This window comes from Octopus sinensis, linkage group LG17 (genome assembly GCF_006345805.1).
Source record: "Octopus sinensis linkage group LG17, ASM634580v1, whole genome shotgun sequence".
Classification (NCBI taxonomy): Eukaryota; Metazoa; Mollusca; class Cephalopoda; order Octopoda; family Octopodidae; genus Octopus; species Octopus sinensis.
Window position 1 is genome coordinate 19,770,308 of NC_043013.1, and position 25,000 is coordinate 19,795,307.

General features: G+C 35.1%; 1 protein-coding gene across 1 annotated transcript in view; it reads right to left on the reverse strand.

Moving 5' to 3' along the window:
• Positions 1–25,000, reverse strand: part of LOC115221009 (GATA zinc finger domain-containing protein 14-like) — a gene marked incomplete at both ends in the record, with an annotated part of 273,917 nt that overhangs the window by 39,002 nt on the left and 209,915 nt on the right. The window contains 2 exon segments of the mRNA XM_029791226.1: positions 21,307–21,378; positions 21,577–21,679. Of these exon segments, the coding sequence (XP_029647086.1) occupies positions 21,307–21,378; positions 21,577–21,679 (175 nt within the window).

Genomic DNA, 25,000 nt, shown 5'->3' on the forward strand with positions numbered 1-25,000 from the left:
TTTTTTTGCAGTCATTCTTTTGTTTTTTATTTACTCTGTTCTATTTATTAAAAATATGTTTTTTGCTAAGCAACATGACTGAATTACTGACAATATTGTCACGTCTGTCATGGGAATTGACAGAGTTCAACTTAAATATCACCCAATGGTTGAGTAACTGTTACAAACGTCAAGAATCCACAGAGACAAATATGGCAGACAGGTAAGCAGGAAGCGGTATGAATTATTTAATACAATACCTTCATACAACTAATACATTTCTCGTGTTTTTTTTTAATGATATTTCTAAAAATTTCCTACAACAGGATATCGTCATATCACATGAATTATTTGAAAAACATCTTTAACTATGATTAACAGAAAACTAACAATATTACTCGTAGGAATGTATCTCTAACGATGTTCAGTTTTCTCAGCAAGATTAACTGTGAAATATTGGTTGATCTTGTTTGTGTTTTCTGTTTTAATTTAATTATTCAACTGAAAATATAGAATATGCTAGAATATGAGTTTGCTTAGGTGTAATATATTGAAGGGAAAGTAAAACAGAGAAGGAAATAGTAGAGGCTTATGTTACAGACCCCCACATGTTCAGTAACTGGGGTTTATTTACGATGGGGTACTGAAATGTACCTGGCTTTAAGGGTATCGCGAAGGGCCTTGTTGGGATTGGTAAAACTGGAAGACTACTGCAATAACTGTGTAAACCCGAGAGAGAAAAATGTTGAATAAAATCATAATTAACTGATCCTCTTGCATTTTCTCTTACTCAAAGCCAGTTACTTTTCAACACCTCTTCGTAATACTTAATCATTGACATTGTTAATAGCAGATGTAAAATCGATTTAGGGGCTGCCTAAGGATTTCAGTACTTCCTACCAACCTAACGTGCCTGCTGTCGAACCCCATTAATAGCCCATGAGAAACCTTCCAACACATTTTTTGATGAATCAGAGTATGAATTATGAATCATCGGACATCAATGGACCACTGTTATGCCCTATCCCCAGAAGAGGAACCAGAGAACATCAAAATTGCACGCGTAACTTCACACATCAGCAGTCATGGGACGATTGTCTGAAAGAAACAGAACATATTTCATAAAAGAAGAAGGTTTGCTCACTGACACGCAGCACAGCTACAATTAGGAAGTTGCTCCGCCCCACACAGCTTCTTTATTATTATAACGTGCACTTATAGTACTATATAATAATATAAACTCATAGCTTAACAATCATCTAAATATATATGAGATGTATCTCAACTTTGTTCAGGCTCTTCGATAAAATTGATCTGGAGATGCTATGAACTCAATCTGTGTCAGTTTAGTATAGTAAGAAAACTAAGGAAATGGCTTTATCACTTTTTAAAAGGGAGAAATCAGGCAGTTGTAGCCAGTGGTGTTCTCAAATCAATTCTAAGTGGTATGCTGGGACAAAGACCGTTTGTGGTAGCTAGCTTTATCAGACATTAACTAAATCATACAGACAACCGCTCTCACTAGATGTGGAAACGATACAAGCGTATCACAGGCCGTTTGGGATCACGAAGCCACCGTAAAACTACTGAAATTTCTGGCTGCAATATTCGTATATTCGTGTGGGCTGAATAAATACAACACGTAGTTTAATGCTAAAAAATTTCAAGCATTTCGCTTTCAGCTCACATATATATGGCAATCGGTACATACAAGACCAGAGAGCTACGCAAGGTGACTGGTTGATCGGATCCTAAGACAATTCAGAACAAGACATAGAAGGAAACTATATTGATTATATGGTGAATATTTGTTCTCAATCGTCGGGAACACTGCTTGTAAGTAACAGCGGCTCGCGCGGAAATTCATAACTATTACACGACAAAGATATTCTTGGTGTAAAAGGTGGGCAGCTAGGAGAAGCTAAGATACCCTAGCTGTTACTCCCAAAAGCGAAGGATCGAAAGATATGCAGTGATACATATATATGGAAGGTACTGGAGGATGTACACCAACTCCCGAACTGGACGCCTCTGTATAGTTACAAGGATACCATACCAAGGGTAAAGATTTGATAATTGCGAAAGCTTAGGTTTGGTAGATCCACAGCTTTCAAGATCGTGACAATCTGAGAGATCTACGTGGCATAGCTATGGATAACAGATGAAATCGATTGAACTGAGAGAAAGAGCAGTTAAATCACCCTCAGATAACACCATGGCGTCTTGAAAATAGGAAGATTTACAGGGAGATACATAATGCCAAAGAAAAGGGGCTGACGGGATAGTTATAGGTGACATATCGTGCATCACAGATATAAAGGTGAGATGAAGTGAAACAACAATAGCAACAAGAACTTCAAACGTTTTTGAAAACATGAGTACTTCTACGACATGAAACGAAGGCAACATAGAATAACACTGAAGAATATGAAATGTTTGACTGTGATTCCAGTAAGACATTTGAAGGGAAAATTTTATCATATCTTTGTAATATTGTTACATGGATATCATATAAAATCACGATTGCTTTTGACTTTGAAGCGTTCATAATCGATTCCATCAAAAGCACCATGTTCCTTTTCTCTCTCTCGCTCTTCCTGATTTCTTTACTTCTTTCTCTCTCTCTCCCTCTCTCTCCTCTTTCTTTCTTTCTTTCTTACTCTCCCTTTGTCTTGTCCTTTCTCGCTTTCTCTCACAGACTATTCTTACGTCTAAATCAAATCACTTTTAATGACAACCCGCAAAAGCTAAGACGACCGAGAGAGATTCCAGATTTACTATTGTCACTTAATAACGCTAATAATAACCACACCATTCCAATGATATTAGCATAACATTGTGGCTGACAAATCAACCATGTTTTACGAGAAAGAATGTATATATAATTTCTTCCTTTTTCCTTTTTTTTTTTGGTGTGTGTTTATGATGTGGAATCTTTCTTTTAACAGACGGAGAAGTAACCCTATCTGACCCCGCATTTCATACAGCCTCGTCTATAAATAGCGAATATTGTTCTCGAGGCTTAAATAAATCAGGGAAGATGGAGCTTAGCATATAATAGAATGTGATCGAACTAAAGATAGTAAATTACGTTTGTCAAAATCCATTGCATCCTAACATCAAATCATTGGAGAATATTGTGAACTGATCACAGAGCTGCCTCGTAAAACGATCGTTATATATAGAATATGAAGTGGATGTATACTACATGGTTATATTGTGGTGCTATATACGACCTTGTTCGTTAACGATCAGAGATATTTAGTAACGCAATGACAGAGGCGACATTTAAACCTCCGAACAATCCATATTCTTCGATAATGTTCGATTAATATCTTTAGTATTGATTGTTTAACATAACTGAATGACGGGATTGATTTTTATAACAGATCTCCAATTAAAGGTCGGGGTATTTATGCGTGCAGAATGCCTAACGGTTACAATGTCTAGATATCAAATATATATATATATATATATATACAGCGAGAAAGAGAGAGCGCGGGGGGAGACATAGATAGATAGACATAGATATAGACACATACATACATACATGCATAAATATGTGTGTATATATATATACATGTATATATATATATATATATATATATATATATATATATATATATATACATATATATACATATTTATGTATGTACGTATGCATGTATGTATGTGTGTGTGTATATCTATATCTATCTCTTTCTCTCTCTTTCTCGCTATATATATACGTGCAAACACATACACACGTTCACACACACAATTTATATATACAGCGTGCAGATACGAAGTACGAAACTAAGTATTTCTATAAGGTATAAAACACATACATGAAATACATGTGTACAACGGACGTATATAATACATACACTGTATACATACAGCGTATGCATGAATTACAAATATTATAATCTGTGGACAAAATACAGTCCAGTTGAACGCAATTAGACTTGCTTTCAAATGTTACTCCTTTTATTATTAATAGTGGTTATTAAATATCTGTATTCCATAGACTGACAGATTTCCACAACTGGTACCGTTTAATACCTTAAGATACCTAATGGTACTATTTTCATAATATGGTGCAATACGATACAAGTTCCACAATGAAGTACTATATAGAGATTTCTTTTATATGAATGCGTTTGTATATTGATAATTTGGTGGTTGTTTTTGTTATTGATAATGTTGGTTAATTCCAGGTCAACCATAATGGAATGGACCCCATAAAGTCTTTCCAGTTATGACGTTCCTGTCTTTTGCTTCTAGTATTTTGTATTTTCGGCTACGTTATCCAGCGGATCTCCTTATTAAGACAAGATTTTCATTTGAGAGATTTACTATTTCTAGTTGGTCACTCAACCACTTTTGTTGGGTTATACAACTCTTGCTGTTTTCCTTTCAAAACTGTCCTCTCGCTTTAGCACGGTCCGTTCATGCTACCACAATTAGATTATGGTTATTAAGATATCTGTTTTCTTTTTTTCAACATCGCCTTCTTGAAGAATTACAATAACCTGAAAAATCCTCATTACATGGCTTCATAAAGAAATGATTTTTATAGTCGTTGTTGTAGTTGTTGTAAGACAACTCGGCCCCGATTCGTTATTCCTGTTACCAACCAGATTTTACGCCTCCAACCATCCAGACATATTTATATTTTGGACAACAGCTCCTATCCAGAACATTATAATCTGTAAAGCGTTGCAGCGTGGAAGACGCGTCGACCATTCGCGAGCAGTTAGACTGCTAACTTTACTTAAACATTTATTAAGAAATGTTTAAGTGAAGCTAAAACGCTTTGCCTATTGTTGAGTCACTAACAAATGTCTTCTACGTTTAAATTGCTTCCATTTCAACACACGACCAAAAGCCTCGCCTAGAAACCTCGAAAATTATAATTCATTATTTACTGGTATTTGGAACACTAATGTATGAAATGAAAAAGACTTGGCTGCTAATTCTTGCAGTAATAGCGGCCTCATTAGAATTTTTTTGCTGTCTGATTCCAGTAAATTTTGTAATAACAACATCCACGATTATATTAAATCCCACAAGAACAAAGAACAAGAATAAATATCACAAGGCACCACATTTAAAGAATTCCGTCAATTCAGTGCTCCAGATGGGACCATTATTTTAATGACCCCCAAATGTAAAAAAGGGAAGGAGAGAAAAGGAAGCAATGCTGGCCTCGGTAAGATTTGATCTTGAAGTGCAGAACAATACGCATAAATAGCAAGCAAAATATTTTCTTAAATGCCCTAAAATCTCCTCCGAAAATACAGGATGGACTTTGATGGAATGATGTTGATCAGAGTGCTGCTTGACGTGGCCTGACCAGGGGTTAAACAACAACAGCAACAGCCATAATTCAATATATTCTTCGGTGATTGATATCGCAACATGTTTCATAAACAACAGACGAATAGATGTCATAAACATTTTTATCAAATATTGTTGTTTAACCCCTGGCCAGTAGAGGATCCCTAAACCAAACGCAGCACAACCCAACCCTGACTACCACATCCTTCTTTCGGGCATATCATATCAAGGATCATATTACCTAAAGTGTTGTTTCGTTTACAAGACGATGTTACGTAACTTGTAGGAAGAATTTCGTTGCTATTTCTTGTAGGTCATTCTCTCTTGAGAAACATTAATCGATCACGTTCCCTTTTCTGCTATTTACTATCAATGTTTAATATTATTAACGAGGGGTTGCCTCCGAAACAACCCCCACCCCTTCCTGCCGCCGCCACCACCGCCCCAACCACCATCACAAACCCTCACCACCACCACCACTAACACAGTCGCCGTTATGATCATTATTGCTTGTACAAATTCTATATCGTCATATTCTTCTTCTTCTTCTTCTTCTTCTTCTTCTTCTCCTTCTCCTTCTTCTTCTTCTTCTTCTCCCCTCCTTCTTCTCCTTCTCCTTCTTCTTCTTCTTCTTCTCCCCCTCCTTCTTCTTCTTCTTCTTCTTCTTCTCCTCCTTCTCTTCCTTCTTCTCCTCCTCCTCCTCCTTCTTCTTCTTCTCCTCCTCCTCCTCCTCCTCCTCCTCCTCCTCCTTCTTCTTCTTCTTCTTCTTCTTCTTCTTATTATTATTATTATTATTATTATTATTATTCTCCTTCTTCTTCTTCTTCTTCTCATCCTCCTTCTTCTTCTTCTTCTTCTTCTTCTTATTATTATTATTCTCCTCCTCCTTCTTCTTCCTGTCGTCGCCGTCATCATCATCATCATCATCATCATCATCATCATCATTATTATTTTTATTATTATTATTATGGAGGTATTCATCATATGAAGAAACAGCCCCGTCCTAAAGAAAGAAGTAAAAAAAAAAGAAGCAGGTTCTTTTGTTCACTTCAGTTTCCAATGAATCATTTAACTATTATCACCATCATAAACCCCTCCACCACCACCACAAATACCATTTTCCCAACCTCCACCATTACAACCACCATCGCAAAATTACAACCACAGCATCACTACCACTACAACTGCAACCGTTACCACTCACCAAAAAGACATCTTTAACAAGCCTTTAAAACAATCTTCACATTAGTTTCGTGTTTTTTTGTATAATAATGGTGCAGCGAGAAGCAGAACAAATAAATATATTGCATCGTTGAACCGAATATTTTATTTTCTGAACCTAATGAATCTGTAAATAAATACAAATGTAAAAAGAGGGGGGAAAAATAACCTGAAAATGATACCAAAATAAAATAAAAAGATGGCTGTTACTTTGCTACTGCTGTTGTACGGTTGTTGATAATGGCGGCATAACGTTGGAGAGAACTGCTAATTAATGGTACATTTAAACTAAGAATATCTGATTAGCTGTTCTGTGCTGATTAACCCGACACAACAATAGTTGTTAATGGAGGAGCAAGGATGAGCAGGTAATTACTACAGAAATTAGTTAGATATTTCATCGAGTCTTGCGCCGGTGGGAGATGGAGAGAAACTAGCTAGAAGTTGTGGAGAAGTTAGATGGGAATGAAATGAATAACGGAATAGCGGATATGGGCGGACGGAATGTGTAAATGTCCAGTGAGTACGGAAATAGAGTGCGGTAGTTGTGTCGATGTTAATGAAGATGATGATGATGATGAGGAGGAGGAGGAGGAGGAGGAGAGAAGAAGGGGGAGAAACAGGATGAAGAGAAAAAGGAGGAGAAAGAGGAAGAGAAGAAAGAGTAGTAGGATGATGATGATGATGATGATGATGATGATGAGGAGGAGGAGGAGGAGGAGGAGAAAGAGGAGTAAAAGAGCGTCGAGGAAAGAATTGATAAAGAGAGCGAGTTTTTGTTTACAGGGAGTAGAATAAGTTTAAGAAAACAAAATTATGGTTACGGCATGCAGTGCATTACAGAAAAAGGAAACTGAAGAAGGAAGAAGTGGAGGGGGAGGAGAAGAAGAAGGAGAAGAAGGAGGAGAAACAGGATGAAGAGAAAAAAGAGGAGAAAGACGAAGAGAAGAAAGGGTAGGATGATGATGATGATGATGATGAGGGGGAGGAGGAGGAGGGGGAGGAGGAGGAGTAAAAGAGCGTCGAGGAAAGAATTGATAAAGAGAGCGAGTTTTTGTTTACAGGAGTAGAATAAGTTTAAGAAAACAAAATTATGGTTACGGCATGCAGTGCATTACAGAAAAAGGAAACTGAAGAAGGAAGAAGTGGAGGGGGAGGAGAAGAAGAAGGAGAAGAAGGAGGAGAAACAGGATGAAGAGAAAAAAGAGGAGAAAGACGAAGAGAAGAAAGGGTAGGATGATGATGATGATGATGATGAGGGGGAGGAGGAGGAGGGGGAGGAGGAGGAGTAAAAGAGCGTCGAGGAAAGAATTGATAAAGAGAGCGAGTTTTTGTTTACAGGGAGTAGAATAAGTTCAAGAAAACAAAATGATGGTTACGGCATGCAGTGCATTACAGAAAAAGGAAACTGAAGAAGGAAGAAGTGGAGGGGGAGCAGAAGAAAAAGGAGAAAAAAGAAGAGGAAAATGAAAAAGATGAAAACGAGAAAGAAAACGAAAAGATGATGGCAAAAAGAAGATGAAGACAAAGAATCACATTATTGCCCAGTAGCAGCCATATATATGAGAAAGAATGCGTTATTAAAGAGGATTTTACAATGTATATAGGGATGTAAAAATGTGATAAACGACAGTTGTACCCAGAATGTGTTAAAAGGAAATAAAATTAACTAAGGGAAATAATTCATTACAGCCTATTCCTTAAATCGGTATGACTAAGCTATGGCGTGACGTACTGAATTCTTTGAGACAAAACAGTTTTCAATTTAAATTTACTTATTAAAACAGCGAGCTGCCAGAAACGTTAGCACGCTGGACACTACAATTCCAAGGAATATAATGCTCTTAGCTTAGTCTTTCCTCAGGGCTGGCCAGATTGTAGCAATCTCAAGTATAACTAGCCGAAATTGCAAAGATAATCTGGAAATCGACTGAGGAAAGCAAACTCCGAATGACTCGTCATTGTTTTCTTTGTATCTTCTATCTGTATATATATATATATATATATATATATATATATATATAATTTTTTCTTCGTCTAGGCTTATAGGCCCTCTTTATTTGTTTTCCTGTCCTGTTTCTATTCCTTCTTGTACTATATTTTTTGTAATTGTATTTTTATTTTGTATTTGTTTTTAATTGTATTGTTTTTACGTCCTGTTTTTGTCACATTCTTTTTCCTTGTTTTTACCCCTCTGCAAAGGAATTTTATTTAATTCTTTCGCAGGAAGGACTATTTCGACGAGACGTGTTCTGTCCTCACCTTCGAAACACGCTGGAGTTGTTGAACTAGGGACAGCTGATGAAGGGGATTTTTCCTTGTGTAGTTGTCTTGTACTCTGTTTTTTCGTTGTTAAAAAATGGTCCGTTCCATGCTGTTTTTACGTTTTCGTTTCTCGTTGAGTTCTACGTCTATTTGTGGTGTCCTATACACACGTATATATATTTATATATGCATGTATATATACATGTAGATGTAGGTACGTACATATATGTTTGTATGTATGCATATATTTTATTTATTACACTATTGTATGACTGAGCGCCTTCGCGTCGATTCGATTCGTTTGATTTCGTTTCGTTTCTTCTTCTTCTCAAAGCTGGTTTATATATATATATGTATGTATATATATATTTATGTAAGAATTTTCGCGTAATAAGATAAAAAAACAAGGCTGTACAGATATTAGAGCATTTATAGATAGAAGGTCTTAAATGCTCTAATATCTATACATCCTTGGTTTTCTTTATCCTATTACGCAAAAAATTCTTATATACACACGTTGAACCCTTTATTCGCAATATTACCGAATCTGGAACATAACTATGGTCTGTCTATAGCACTTATTCAGCATTACCTGTCACATTTTGGTCTCAATGACACCATCATCTCTTATAACCTCAACTATATATATATATATATATATGTATATATATTATGTATATATATATATATATATATATATATATATATATATATATATATATATATACATATATATACATACATATATATATGTATATATGTATGTATGCTTGTATGTATGTATATATATTCAGGGATAGAGAGAGGGGAGTAGAACTAATCAGATATCATCACCAAAACTATGATAAAATTGCAAGAGAGACTGAAAAGAAAACAGAGGAACCAAACCCAAGCAAGGAACTGGCTGACGATGAAGCATCTTCAGATGAAGGATTCACAGATGTTACGAAGAAAATAAGGAAGAGAAAAAATTCCCTCTTCACCGCCCCAGACATTAGTCCCACTTTATACCCATAACCTCCACAAGATATACGTGAATTTCGGTTTTCATGATAATCATTTGCGACTGCCACCCACGCATTCAACTTATTGTTTTATGCCGGAGGAGTCGTAGTTACTAGCAGACTAGGTATTTCTCAAAGAAATAGGAACAGTTGTGGAAATGGAGATTAGAAAATACAGTAAAGAATTTGAGACTAAGTTTGAATAGAATAGAAGCTTGGGAACAACACAAGTTAGGAAACAAAAAAGATTTAAATCTTCTCTTGACAAAAATTGGATTTTGGACAGTCATGACAGTATCGTAGCAATAACAGGTAAGCTTTCCAAATATGAGAAAAGAATCGATCAGTATCAACAAAACAGATTATTTGAGAGACACCTGAGGAGATTTTATCGCCAAATAAATAGAAGAAAGTACTGAAGATGAGAAGCCTAATGCAAAAGAAGCTAGAAAGTTCTGGAACGATATTTGAGATAAGACAGTTAATCATAATGAGAATGCAGCATGGTTAAAGAAAAATGAGAGAAGACGTTTTTAGTTGGAAGTAGCCAGAGCTGACACTAACTAGTGTATTAATGAGTAAAGTGTTAGAAAGAATGCAGAATTGGAGGTTGTTGGAAGAAGGCTGAAGGAACGAAGCAGTGAAATCTAGAAAGAAAAAATTAACAATGACATGGATGGATTATGCGAAAGCCTATGAGAGGATTTAACGCTCGTAGATAAACGAATGTTTGAGTATATTCAGCTTTGGAGACACGATAAGAGATTTAATTAGCTTATAGCATGAAGAAATGTAAAGTAGATCTTTACTCATGTAATATAGCCTTAGGAAAAGCTAATATTATAAAAGAAAATTTCCAGGGAGACTCGTTATGCCTTTTTATATTTCATGTTATGTTTAATCCCCCACAGTTTAGTATTAAGGAAGTCAATGGCAGTTTAGAGAAAGTAAGGAAAAAATTAACCATTTGCTGTGTCTGAGTGACATGAAGCTCTTTTGTAAGAATAAAATGAGAATGATTCTTTAATACAAAGAGTAAGACTCTTCAGCAAATATATATTGGTCACAGAAATATTAGTCATAGAAAAGGACAGGTAGTCAGCAATAAAGAGATTTAGTTACCAGATGGCCATACTTTAAAATCATTGAGAGAGAGAAAAACTTATGGGTATTAGAATCTGACAGAGTACTAAGTACAGATATGAAAGAGAGAGATGAGAATATCACATGGATGAAGAAGTAAATGAAGTCAAAACTAAATGGTTTGAATCTAGTGAAGTCTGTAAATACTTGGGCAGTACCGTTACTTAGATACTCAGCAGCTTTTGTAAATTAGACAAAATCTGGATTAGCAAATCTAGTCAGAATTACTAAGAAATAATTTAATATAAATATAAGACTTTTTGTTAAAGCAGAAGTAGCAAGATTATATTTACTTAGAAGTGAAGATGGAAAAGGTTTAATATCAGTAGAAGACTGTGTTAGTTATCCAGAGTAGACATAACCTCCAATGTTGGTGGCAGTGGGGGAAATTTTATTCAGAGCTGCTAGATTGAAAGTAAGAAATGGAGAAAACAAAAAGTCATATATGTTTAAAAATCAGAAAAAAGAAGCAATGTTATCTGACTTGCAAGAGAAGGCTTTGCATGGCATATTTCGAAGGATTTTTGCAGAAAATAGAAATAATGAATCATGGTTGTGTTTTCATAAAAGAAAGTTAAAACGGGAAACCGAGTGTTTCTTAGTAGAAGCACAAAATCAAACATTGAGGACTAATTGGATAAAATCCCAGATAGACAAAAATCAGTTAGATTCTTAGTGTAGGTTATGTAAATCGAAAGAGGAAAGTGTTATTTTAAATAGTTAGTGTATGTAGTATGCTGTCACAGAAGGAATACAAGAAAGATATAGTAGCATAGGGAAAATGATCCACTGAAACTTATGTAGAAAGCTAGGATTTGACCGCTCTGATAAGTCGTATGAACATGGACCTAATAAAGTGTCTGAGAGAAGTATAAAGTGTGGGATTTCAACATTCAAACTGACAGACTAATAGAAGCTAGAAGGCCTAACTTAGTAGTAATAGACCAAGAGAATAGAGAGTGCCAGGTAATTGACTTTACAATCCCAAATGATGAGAAAGTCAATATGAGAGGCATAGAGAAAACAGCAGCGTACCAGGACCTAGTCATTGAGTTAAAAAGGCTGTGGAAAGAGCGGGTAAAATGTATCCATAGGTGCATTAGGAACTATTCCTAAAGATTTGAAAAGATGGATAGAGGAAACACGTATAAAACTTAGTGCAGCTTCAGAAAACAGCATTATTAGGGGCAGCTAGGATACTTAGGAAGATGCTTAGCATCCAAGGTTATCTGTTTCAGCCGGATGTTAGGAATTTTTTCCAGCACTCCGATCTGGTGTGCGTTTTTAATAATAATAAAAAAATAATAATAATAAAAATAATAATAACAACAATAATAATAATAATAATGATTACAATAATAATAATAGTAGCAGTAGTAGTAGTAGTAGTAGTAGTAGTAGTAGTAGTAATGATGATAATAATAATAATAATAATAATAATAATAATGATAATCCTTTTTACCATAGACATACGGTCCTAAATTTTTGAGGGAAGGGGACAAGTCGATTGCATCAGCTCCAGTACCCGGCGGAATTTGAACTCAGAACGTTAAGACAGATGAAACACCGCTAAAACATTAATCAGGCCACACATTATGAGCAACCGATCAAATATGCAGTTCAATCCATTACTGTTATGGAATTTAACGATACTCTGTAAAGATGACGGGCAAACATTTGTCAGGTTATTAAAGAAAACTTTTATAATCATTTACTCGTTCATCATCATCATCGTCATCATCACGATCCTCCACTTTTTCATCCTCTAACTCCACCTCCTCCTCGTCGTCGTCGTCGTCATCATCATCATCATCATTATCATTACCATGAATGACAAACCACCTCCTTCATTTTCTATTTACAAATTTCTCACAAGCACACAAACGTACCCACGCACACGCGCACACATAGACAAACACACACATATTAAACTCCATGAAGCGCTCCCCCCAGCGTCTTCCCCCATAACCCGTCACATTACTAATAACCCCCTCCCCCCGCCCCGCCGCCGCTGCAGCCCCACGAAACATTCCTCCTGTGACCATCAACACCACATACTTCATTGCAGCAGCTGCGTTGGTTAAACAGTCAACAACATGATTTAATTAGATAACTAATACAACAAAAATACTAATTACTCCATTTCTACCATTTCGTTGCAATACTTTACAAATTTATAACATTGAACATTATTTTTTTTTCAATTTAAATTATTTGCGATTTAAAATGAATTTAGAGTTATTTTTAGATAATTTTTTTTACCAAGTTGTCTAAATATTTTATATTAACCTTTTTTAAATATTTTTTTTTCAGTTGAAATAATGTTATAAATTAATCTTTCTCGCTAATGCTGAGCTGATAGCATTGATTCTGGCATTGTCATTTATTTCACCAATCAGATAATGCAAACATGCTTGCACACACAAACATATGCGCGCGCACTCATACACACTGTAATAAAACCAAGGTTCTCTTCAGGCTATCTAGATGTTTGACCGCCCGCCAGGCAGATTAAAACTTTGCTGTAAAGTATAAATCATATTAAACTTGTCTAACTAATCAGATTTTCGTTCGTAAACACACAAAAAACTATCTTGAGTTACGACTAAAGACTAACGAATGATAGCTGATATGGCCAATAATCTGAGACAGATTTATAGCGAAACAATTGGAAACGTTGGCGGGTATGTATATGTGAGTTTGTGTACGAGTGACAAGAGAAACAGCGAGTGAGCAAATATAGTATTCAGGGTGTTAGGTTAGACTTAGCATGTATTTAATAACAGATTGACTCAGCTTCTCTTCAGTTGAAGTTTTGTGGGCGTAGGGCACGTCCTTCTCGCCAGATGTCTTCGAAAACAGAGAGAAAAGAATTGAAAAGAAATTAAAAATGGCTTCTGTACATTTAGGCCAACTCATCTAGCAGCTTTTGTCATCTTATAGTATGTATGCTTAATCACGTCTACACGTTCTGAGCTTAAATCTCACCTAGAGTCAACTTTGGTTTTCTTTCTTATGAAGTCGACTGAGAACCAGACAAGTGTTAGAAACTGTTCAACTGCCGATTGTGTTCGCCTCCAAAATATTTGATTTTGTTCCACTACTGGAAACTATTTGAAACACCGAGTTAAGTTGGATAGCAGAATTGGTAGAGAATAAGACAAAAAGGCTTTATAATATTTGGTTACTGTCCTTTAAATTATGAGTTCAAATCTCGTCGAGGTCAACATTGCCTTTCTTCTTTCCAGAGTCGATACTATAAAGCACCAATAAAGAAGTGGAATCGATTTAGTTAACGTTATACTTCCTTCAGCTAAAATGCCAGACCTTTGTGAGAAAGCAATATTACATGAAGCAAGACTGAATTAGGTGGAGTAGATTCTCAGTCAGCTCTGTCATAGGGTCCTATGAGAAGCAATCGTCATTAAACTTTTCTGAATGTCTTTTGCTCGGTTTTCTTCCAATTGAATTACGTTGAAGAATCTCTTTTGGTGATCCTTTTCAGCGATGTTCTTCACATGTCTGTAGCACCGGAGCCGATTCTTTTCAGTACTGACAAATAGCAAATTACCGCGAAGACTCCCCCTAATCTCCATGCTTCCCACTCTGTCGGGTAACGTTACTCCAAGGATTATTCGGAAGAATTCCATTTCGGTCGGCACTTGTATTCACGTTCGTTATCTTTCAGTCAATGAATACCGGTATGAATGTATTCATATGAAAGTATGTACACAATTATATGCACGCGCACGCACAGGCATACATACAGACAGACAGACACACACACACACACACACACACATATATATATATGCGTAAGATTTAGCTGAATGTATATATTTTTGGGCATGTATGTATACACTTATATTTAAATGTATGCATTCATTTATATGCATATATATGTATGTACATGATTCCGGGTTCCGTCCCACTGCGTGGCACCTTGGGCAAGTGTCTTCTACTATAGCCTCTAGCCAACCAAATCCTTGTGAGTGGATTTGGTAGACGGAAACTGAAAGAAGTCTGTCGTATATATGTATACATATATATGTGTGTGTGTATGTGTGTGTGTGTGTATGTGTGTTTATGTTTGTGTGTCTGTGTTTGTCCCCCCCAACATCGCTTGACAACCGATGCTGGTGTGTTTACGTCCCCGTAACTTAGCGGTTCTGCAAAAGAGACCGATAGAATAAGTAGTAGGCTTAAAAAGAATAAGTCGTGTGGTCGATTTTCTCAACTAAAGGCGGTGCTCCGGCATGGCCACTGTCAAATGACTGAAACAAGTAAAAGAGTGTGTGTATGTGTATATATGCATACAAACATACATATATACATACATACATGCATACATACATACATACATGCATACATACATACATACATACATACATACATACATACATACATACATACATACATACATATATATGTGTGTGTGCATATATGCAAGTATGTTTGTATATATGTTTGTATGCGTGGGTAGATGTATATATAATGATGTTGTAGTTGTTTAACCCCAGCATGTTTTGTAGACTATTACATCCAGGATCACTTTTATATTGAGTAGCAGTTTATTGTGATCTTATGTATAGATTTACAGTGCTGCGGTTTGTAATGTATTTGTGACTCTGAAGAGGAAGACCAGGCTTAATAAAAGGGCCAAGGATATGATTTCGCCTGAGAAGATCTCCAAACACTGTGAAATTTAATAGCGTTAGTGTGATGTTCTTGCTTCGCGGAGAAATATTATATTCTTTCCTTGGTATGTGTAGCAATTGTGTCTTTGTTATGTTGACGGCTACTAACTTGAACTAGCACTACTGGTAGATGACTTCAAGTGTCCTAAACCCAGAGTCAGCGCAGTCTGGCCGAACGATGTCCAAGTTTCATGTTGACGATTAAGGGAAGAAGTTTAGAGAAGAATAAAGGAATAAAGAATGACACCATCTGTATAAGTGTGTGGCGCTGTGAGGGGTGGGGCGTAGTTTATGAATAAAAGGTAAAATGGTGGAGACAAAACCGGGTTTTGGAGCACTGCAGCCGAATTGATAGTTCGTGAGAGGGATTCCATTCTTCTAGTATAAACTGTTCATTTTCCTTCCTCAGATTTTACACACGTCTTAAACGCATAAGCACAGATATATACATCAATATTGACAGTAATATGCATACATACATTTACACATACATACGAACGTACATACGTACATACATTTACACATGTATATATGCGAGCATACATCTATTTACACATACATATATACATAGATGCATACATACATATACACTAGCTGTCACACACACACACACGCATAATTTATAATTTATCCTTAATCATAAGCGTTTAATTTAACACTAATTACGATTCATAATCTGCGATTCCTCTAATCCAGAGAGTCAGAGAAATATCAGTAGGATACTGCTCGCTGTCAAATGTAAATTAGAGCCGCTTATCTTCCATTCATTTAATCGTTACTAAATTCTCAAACACTCTTAAAGGACATGACAGAACAAATTCTGTTGTCCGGCTTCTCTTGGATAATAGCGCTTATGCTTAATATTATGAGAACTAAATTTGTTCAGAATCCTCTATAATCAGTAGATCAATTTTTAGAGCAACGCATACAGACGTTCATGGACACCAGTACAGGGATCCACTTTTCTTCTTGTCTAGGCCGTTGTTGTAATTGCCTTATTTTACATGATATCCCTGTCCCTCTCTCATCCTCTCTCTCTCTCTCTCTCAGTTTATATGTATACATATGCATGCATGCATTTATGTTTGTTTATATACCGAGGTTCCATAAAACAGCACAAAAAAACACGGCCAATTACCAAATTTACGTAAACATTCATTACTCTTTTTACTCTTTACTCTTTTACTTGTTTCAGTCAGTTGACTGCGGCCATGCTGGAGCACCGCCTTTAGTCGAGTAACTCGACCCCAGGACTTATTCTTTGTGAGCCCAGTACTCATTCTATCGGTCTCTTTTTGCCGAACCGCTAAGTGACGGGGACATAAACACACCAGCATCGGTTGTCAAGCAATGCTAGGGGGACAAACACAGATACACAAACATACACGCAAACATATATATATATATATATATATATACGACGGGCTTCTTTCAGTTTCCGTCTACCAAATCCACTCAAAAGGTTTTGGTCGGCCCGAGTCTATAGTAGAAGACACTTGCCCAAGGTAAACATTCATTGTTTCAAATTATTAGCAAAGTGTAATTAAAACTCATGTAAACAAGTAAATACCAATTTCATTGTTTGATGTACATACTGAATTGAACACATACAGTCATAAAAATGGAAGAAGTGGAAATAAGCAAATAAACAGCGTTCAAAAATGATAGGTGAGCTGGTTTGTAAGGGGTGGATGAGCCTTTGTTTGGAACACTGAAAGTTGGTGGGAATCATGCAAATGACCACGGTTCTTTACACTTGCGCAAAACCTCACATTTTCTTTACAACCACGCGCATATAACTGTTGCTATTTTTCTGGGGAAAATTTCACTAAAATTCAACGAGTAGCTTTTAATAATTTGGAACGTCATTAGAATTTAGAAACTTCAAGAGAATGTGACGTAATGCAATTTCTGGAACGGTGGAACTCGAAGTAGAAAAGCTATAACTATTGACGTGTAAATATTGCGTTGAAGAAACTTTTGGACAAAGAATGGTAAAGCCGCGAATAGGGTCCGAACCTACATCTACCGTATGTATCTATGTATTTATGTATATACCAATGAGGTTTGAATGCGTCTTTTCGGCAACCCTGTATGCAACGGGAGTAAAACGTTTCTCTATCAGGTTCCACAGAGGGCGCTGTTGATTTAGAAACAATGTCAAATGAAGTGAGCAATATTGTATACAGGAATGTTTCCGGTATTAGACATTTTTCTTAAGTTTTATTTGGTTGCCCGAATGCCTAAATGATATGTATATATATATATATATTATATATATATATATATATATATATATATATTATATATATATATATATATATATATATATATGTATGTATGTATGTATATATATATATATATTGCAGTCTAAGAGGAACCGAGTTAGTAAATGTTTTTATTTTCATTTCACTAAATTTATCTAGCTTCTGTGTTTCTAGCACATATTTCGCCTTTTAATGTACTGATATATGAATAATATATGGCCTGAGCTAGTTTCACCAGCGATAATAATTAATTTTATTTTATCGCAATTTGACTTGTTTATATATATATAATATATATATATATATATATATATACATATATATTTATTTGCAAGTAAGGATATTAATGCAAAACTAGGAGGAAGAAATTGTATTTGGTTACCAAAGGCAGAGTAATATATTTGAAGCCTAAATAATCTTCACAAACTATTATTCATGGTTTAAGTTTACCGTTCGTTGGACAGTTGGGATCATAAAAGTATGATCACAAGTATGATCAAACCTGAGCGACGAACACTCACGTTAAACTATGAATAACAGTTTGTGAAGATTTTTCGGCTATAATAAACAGTTTGTGTATTTGTGTGTGTGTGTGTAGTTTATTAAATACACGACCGTCTTCAAGTTTTATCTTTTCTTACATACATTTTTCATATTTTCCCTTTAGCATTTTAGCATTGGTTTGTAACTACAGAGGTCCTAACTCCATATTGAACGCTAATAGGCATTGATACTCTTATTTTCAAGAATTGGATTGAATATATTTCGCATCATTTTTGCTTCTTATACACCGTTGGTGCAACTACATGTACGACAGATGTATTCTGAAATATTGGCTGATCTGGCTATCCATAAAGAATACATGTCGGCTGGTACCACCGCTGGAACTACAGTTGCTTTGAAGGATGGTGTCTGTTTATAACAGGAAGATTAACGGACATTTTACTTGAGGTAACATTCTTTGATCACTGTTCATTTCAGCTTTGTGTCATACAGTTTATGCATATCTTCACGCAGACAAATGCACGCACACAAACTCACACAAACTCTCTGGCTGTCTGTCTGTATGTCTGTGTGTGTGTGTGTTTCTCTCTCTCACACACACACATACTATGCAGTTGCGTAGTTACTCATGCATGCTCTTATAAGAGTTTTATAAACCCACTCTCACATCGACATACATATCCATATAGACATATCCAGCTATTAAGACACATACATACTCATGGACATAGATGAATACTGACACGCAATCATGCACACAAACACACGCTTTCACACACACTCAGACAAACATACATACACATGCAGCTAATCGGAAGTAGATTGTGTTCGCGTTACGCATAAGCGGTTTTCTTTTGTGAATGAAACGAAATTTGCTGCATTTTATCTTCATGATGGGTGAAATCTATGCGCGTACCAAATGTGTGTGTGTGTGTGTATGCGCGCACGTGTGTGCGTATATGTATGGATGTATATATATATATATATCTGTGTGTGTTTGAGCATGTATGTATAACCGTATATGTAAAGGTTTTCTAAATAGATAGACAGACAGATAGATAGACAGACAGATAGATAGATAGTTGTAACTGTGACTTCTTCATAATTATAAACGTTTTTCTTTATATTTTATGATGGCATGTTTGGCCATTGATATATTCATAAATAATCTTGATCATTTATAATAATTCCTTCGTAATGTTTTTACATTGCTCTTTACTTATATATATATATATATATAATATATATATATACATATTCTGTCTATCTATATCTATCTCACACATATTATATCTATCTATCTATCTATCTATCTATCTTCTATCTATCTATCTATCTATCTATCTATCTATCTATCTATCTATCTATCTATCTATCTATCTGTCTATCTATCTATCTATCTATCTATCTATCTATCTATCTATCTATCTATATCTATCTATATATATATATATAATATATATATATATATATATATATATATATATATATATATATATATATATATATATATATATATGTATATGTATATATATTATCACATACATTATATCTATCAAAATGTGACCTCGTGTGTACCGTTGGCGAGTTTTTTCCTCTGTCTACCCTTCTCGGGATCTTTCCTTCTCATATGTTTCCGACGAAGAGCTCCACTCGAAACGTTAAACCCTCCTTCTTTCCTTCGTTCCTGAGCGTCCAATAATACTATATTTGTTCCACGTCCTCGCGTTGTTGTGTTTTTTGTGCTTTCTTGTTTGGATTAACTTTATATATATATATATATATATATATATACACACATATATATATATCTTTTACTCGTTTCACTAATTAGATTCAACCAGTTTCTGTCAATAGTCCGATACCATAGTAGATGACGCTAAGGTGGCACACGGTGGTAGTGAACCTCGAACTATGTGGTTGGAAAACAAGGTCCTTACCACAGAGTTACGCCTATAAAATATATCGATGCCTATATTGTATCTGCGTATCTATCTATCTATCTATCTATCTATCTATCTATCTATCTATCTATCTATCTATCTATCTATCTATCTATCTATCTGTCTGTCTATCTATTTATATATCTATCTATCTATCTATCTATCTAACTATCTATCTATCTATCTATCTATCTATCTATCTATCTATATATCTATCTATCTATCTATCTATCTATCTATCTATCTATCTATTTAACTAAGCAACAATCTATAGGTGTGTCTCAGTTTATAAATGTATTTGTGTGTATATCAAGAAACGGATATTGAATGTATATTTCTTCTGTGCTTTTACTCTCCCCTTGTGTTTGTTTCCAAGTTTAATACAGAAACAACTCTAACTGTGTCAATTAATGAAGATTTAATTATGAAATAGCTTCCATAAACTTTAATCTAACATATGAAAACGTCACTCGTTGACAAGTAAATAGACATCACGTATATAAATGACAAAATCAATAATAATGAAAATGTATTTATCTATTTTCTTAGTTTCACGTCTCTTTGCTAAAAATACAAACAAGAAAACCTAGAAGACGAAATATCGAAAGACTTGGAACTCCAGTGACATTCATCAACAACAACAAAAATACAAAGTAAATGACGACAGTGGTAACTATATTAGTAGCAGGTGTAGTAATTCCACTGTTAAAGTCTGAAAAAAATGCCTGAAGGCTAGGTCTAATCGTATTAGTTGAAAAGAAAAAAATATGAATGTGTGGACATTGTATATGCTAATTTTAAAACTCATGTTGAAAATTGGATATTTTCGAAAACAAATTGGTTTTAATATGTCAGTTGAAGTCACAATGCTAATTAACAACAGCAACAGCAGTAACAACAACAACAACGACGACAACAACAACAACAACAGCAACAACAACTATTATTATTATTATTATTATATTATTATTATTATTATTATTATTATTATTATTATTATTATTATTATTATTATTATTATTATTATTATTCAGTAGTTTTATTTTTATAGCGTGCTTTCACTTCACGACCGAGCTCAGCTCTCTGTGCCTTGGGTATGTGCTGTGGTTTGTTGTGGTGCTCTGATGGTTACTGTATTGAAAGTGTTTTGCGTAGGATGTATGCAGTGCCCAGTAGTGCAATTTTCTGTATGTTGTATATATTTGTAAGTCCTGGTGTTCTTGTTATGTATTTGTATTATTATTATTATCATTATTATTATTATTATTATTATTATTATTATTATTATTATTATTATTATTATCATTATTATTATTATCATTATTACTTCTAATCTGCATGTTTGATGCAATCACTTGCCGAGACATACCCAGCGTCCTTGGTCAAGTGAAGGATAAGAAGTATTACAGTATGACTGAATATTTGGGGATGGGGAAGTGGCATGGGCAGTAGCAAAATATCTTCATGCAATGCAACACAGACGTTTAAACTGATAGGTTTTTTTCTAAAGATGTGGGCAGCCCTTTTTAGCAACATCTTTTGGATTTCCCCAAGTGGTATTTTGTCTCCCTTTACGTTCTCAGTTCTAATTCCACCGAAGTCAACTTTGCCTTTCATCCTTTCAGGGTCGATAAATTAAGTACCAGTTACGCACTGGGATCGATCTAATCGACTGCCCCCCTCCCCTCCCCCCAAATTTCTGGCCTTGTGCCTAGAATAGAAAAGAATATATCGTCCTGTATGCCTTGAGTCCTTCGGGACAATAAAAGAAGTCATTATTCTTTTTTTCTTCTTTCAATTTTATTTCTATTTCTTGCCGAGTGTCTTTCCGACACCTAGGGCGAAGGATCTCACTGTATATATTGATAGGCCATTAAATTAAACACACCATATTATTCATTTTAAAATGAAATGAAACAATGTGATCAGAAAATGTACATCATTAATAATCGTTCTCACAGCGGCAATGCTCTCCTCAGTACATTTGACGAACCAATTAAAACAATCTTTTGCACTCATTGCATGGATTGAACGCTAGGGGTCATTCCCAAGTAATTTTCAATTCCTTTATTTATCATTCCAAGTGCTCCTACAATCGTTGGTATTGTAACCGTCTTGGAATGTCAGTTTTTCACTTTCAGTGAATAAATTTTTATATTTTCTGATTTTGTCAAATACTTTTGCCGAGATATTATGATCACAAGAAATATTCATGCTGATCAATAAACAAACTCTATTGTTTTGGTCTTTCACAACTTTGATGGTCCGGTCTGTATGTACTGGAAAGCCCCAAGGAATCGTACCTTTTCTCCCTTAGTTACAACCTCAAGGTTGAGCTTATACGAATTGTCAACTGCTTTGATTTTATAAAGCAGACATATTAACCAGTGTAGGTACTGGCCAACTCTGTCATGTCTTGATTCATGCTCCACTGGTGCCAAAACTTTACATCCGCTGCTTTAATCTCATCATTACAAAATCAGCACCTATGATCTAATCCATTTTTCCTCACATTGGTTTTGTAGTTCCGTGTCAATAAGCTTTGATCTTGTACAACTAAGGTTAAGTCTTCGCTCTCTGCCTTTAGCAATGAGTTCCGTAGTCACCGATGATTGTACTTCTGGTCGACATCAGCTTGTTTGCTGCTGGTCACATGTTTGCCATGCAGAAATTTCTGCTCGCACCTAAAAGCCAATTGTTCATACACTTGTTTCCTTGCCACTAATTTCACCTTCATTGTAACAGTAGTTGCCGGACTTCCATCAAGCTATTCAATCCTGGGTGCATCATTTTATAAGTCAGCAGCTTCCATATATTTCTATCAGTTTTGTTGCCAGGTTATTCAACCCTCGGTGCATCATTTTATAAGTCAGCAGCTTCCATACTTTTCTGTCAATTTTGTTTACGTCACATATATTCCTGTTCAACACATTAAAGCTATAGATAACAACTGAAACTGCTGAGAAATTTATGGCCAACACTTTGTTTCTTGTGATTAGCTCATATTTCAGGTTAGCGCAAGTCTCCTATAACATTCCTTCCTCATCTTCTCTTTCATGCTTGGATTCTAAATCCCAGCACCTTCATTTATTCCTAGGTATTTGTTGGTTTGTTTCTATTCAAGTTCTTTTATAACTATGTGAACATCTAACACCACTGAATTCCAGGTCTTCAATTTCCCTTTCTGGAAAATGGTCATAACACATTTATGAAGAACAAACTTTATCCCAACTTCATTACTGGATGCTTTCACAGTATATAATGAGCCTCCAAGCTCATCATTGTCCAAGCCATAGACTGTTAAGTCATCTATGTAAACTAAATGGCATATTTTGCTATTGTCAATTTTACCCTTTACTCTGTATTAAGTTCACTTGTAAAGAGTATTAGAGCTATGCAAAACATTAGATATAAAATGAAGTCACCTTGGAAAATTCCGCAGTTTCTGTTAATATTGTTGGAAGCTAGTACTCTATCATAGTGATATAATCGGAAATTCATATTCAACTTCAGGAAGTTTGGAATTACAGGAAAAAAGTTTGAAGATGTCCAGCGATTTCAAGATACACAAATGCAGTATGCTATCAAAAGACTTTTGTGATTAATCCATGCGGAACTGATATTTTCTGCGCTTATTGTGACAGTTCTTACGAATTATGCAATTCATTAGGTGTTGATCTTTGCTTTCATATGAACCTCGACGGTAGCCATTTTGTTCACTGGGGAAAATATCGTTCTGTTCCATAAATGTATGTTTTCTCCACGAAGATAGTTCTTCTTGAGCATATTTTGTAGTTTTCTGTTTGTGTTTTCTTTTTTATTTTTTCATATTTTACCATATCCGCCGCGCTATCAACTGATTGTTTCAATGTACTCTGGTCCATCTTCGTATTTTACCGCTTCCTTGTGTATATAGAGCAGTTTTTGTCCTTTTCATGTCTTGAAGTATTTGTTTCGTGACATTTTCTTCGCCTTTACTACAAGTTCCGCTGACGTCGACTTCGCTCTTTATCTTTACGGAGTCGATGAAAAAGTACCTGTTAAGCACGGGGATCGATGTAATCAACTTACCGCCTTCCATAAAATTGTTGCAGTTGTGTCAAATTTGAAAGCATTACTATTATTATTATTATTATTATTATTATTATTATTATTATTATTATTATTATTATTCAGTAGTTTAATTTTTATAGCGTGCTTTCACTTCACTACCGAGCGCAGCTCTGTGTGCCTTAGGTATGTGCTGTGATTTGTTGTGATGCTCTGATGGTTATTGTATGGAAAGTGTTCTGCGTAGGATGTGTGCAGTGCCTAGTAGTGCAATTTTCTGTATGTTATATGTGTTTGTAAGTCCGGGTGTTTTTGTTATGTATTTGTCTGAATATTTTTTTATCATGCCTAATGCACCTACTATGATAGGAATTGTTTCTGTTTTTAGATTCCACATTCTGGTTACCTCTATTTCCAGGTCTTTGTATTTTGAAAGTTTCTCCATTTCTTTTAGAGACCCGTTGTCATCTGCCGGTATTGATACATCAATTAGAAAGCATTGTTTTCTTCATGATCTCTGACAACTATATCTGGTCTGTTGGCCTATTATTATTATTATTATTATTATTATTATTATTATTATTATTATTATTATTATTATTATT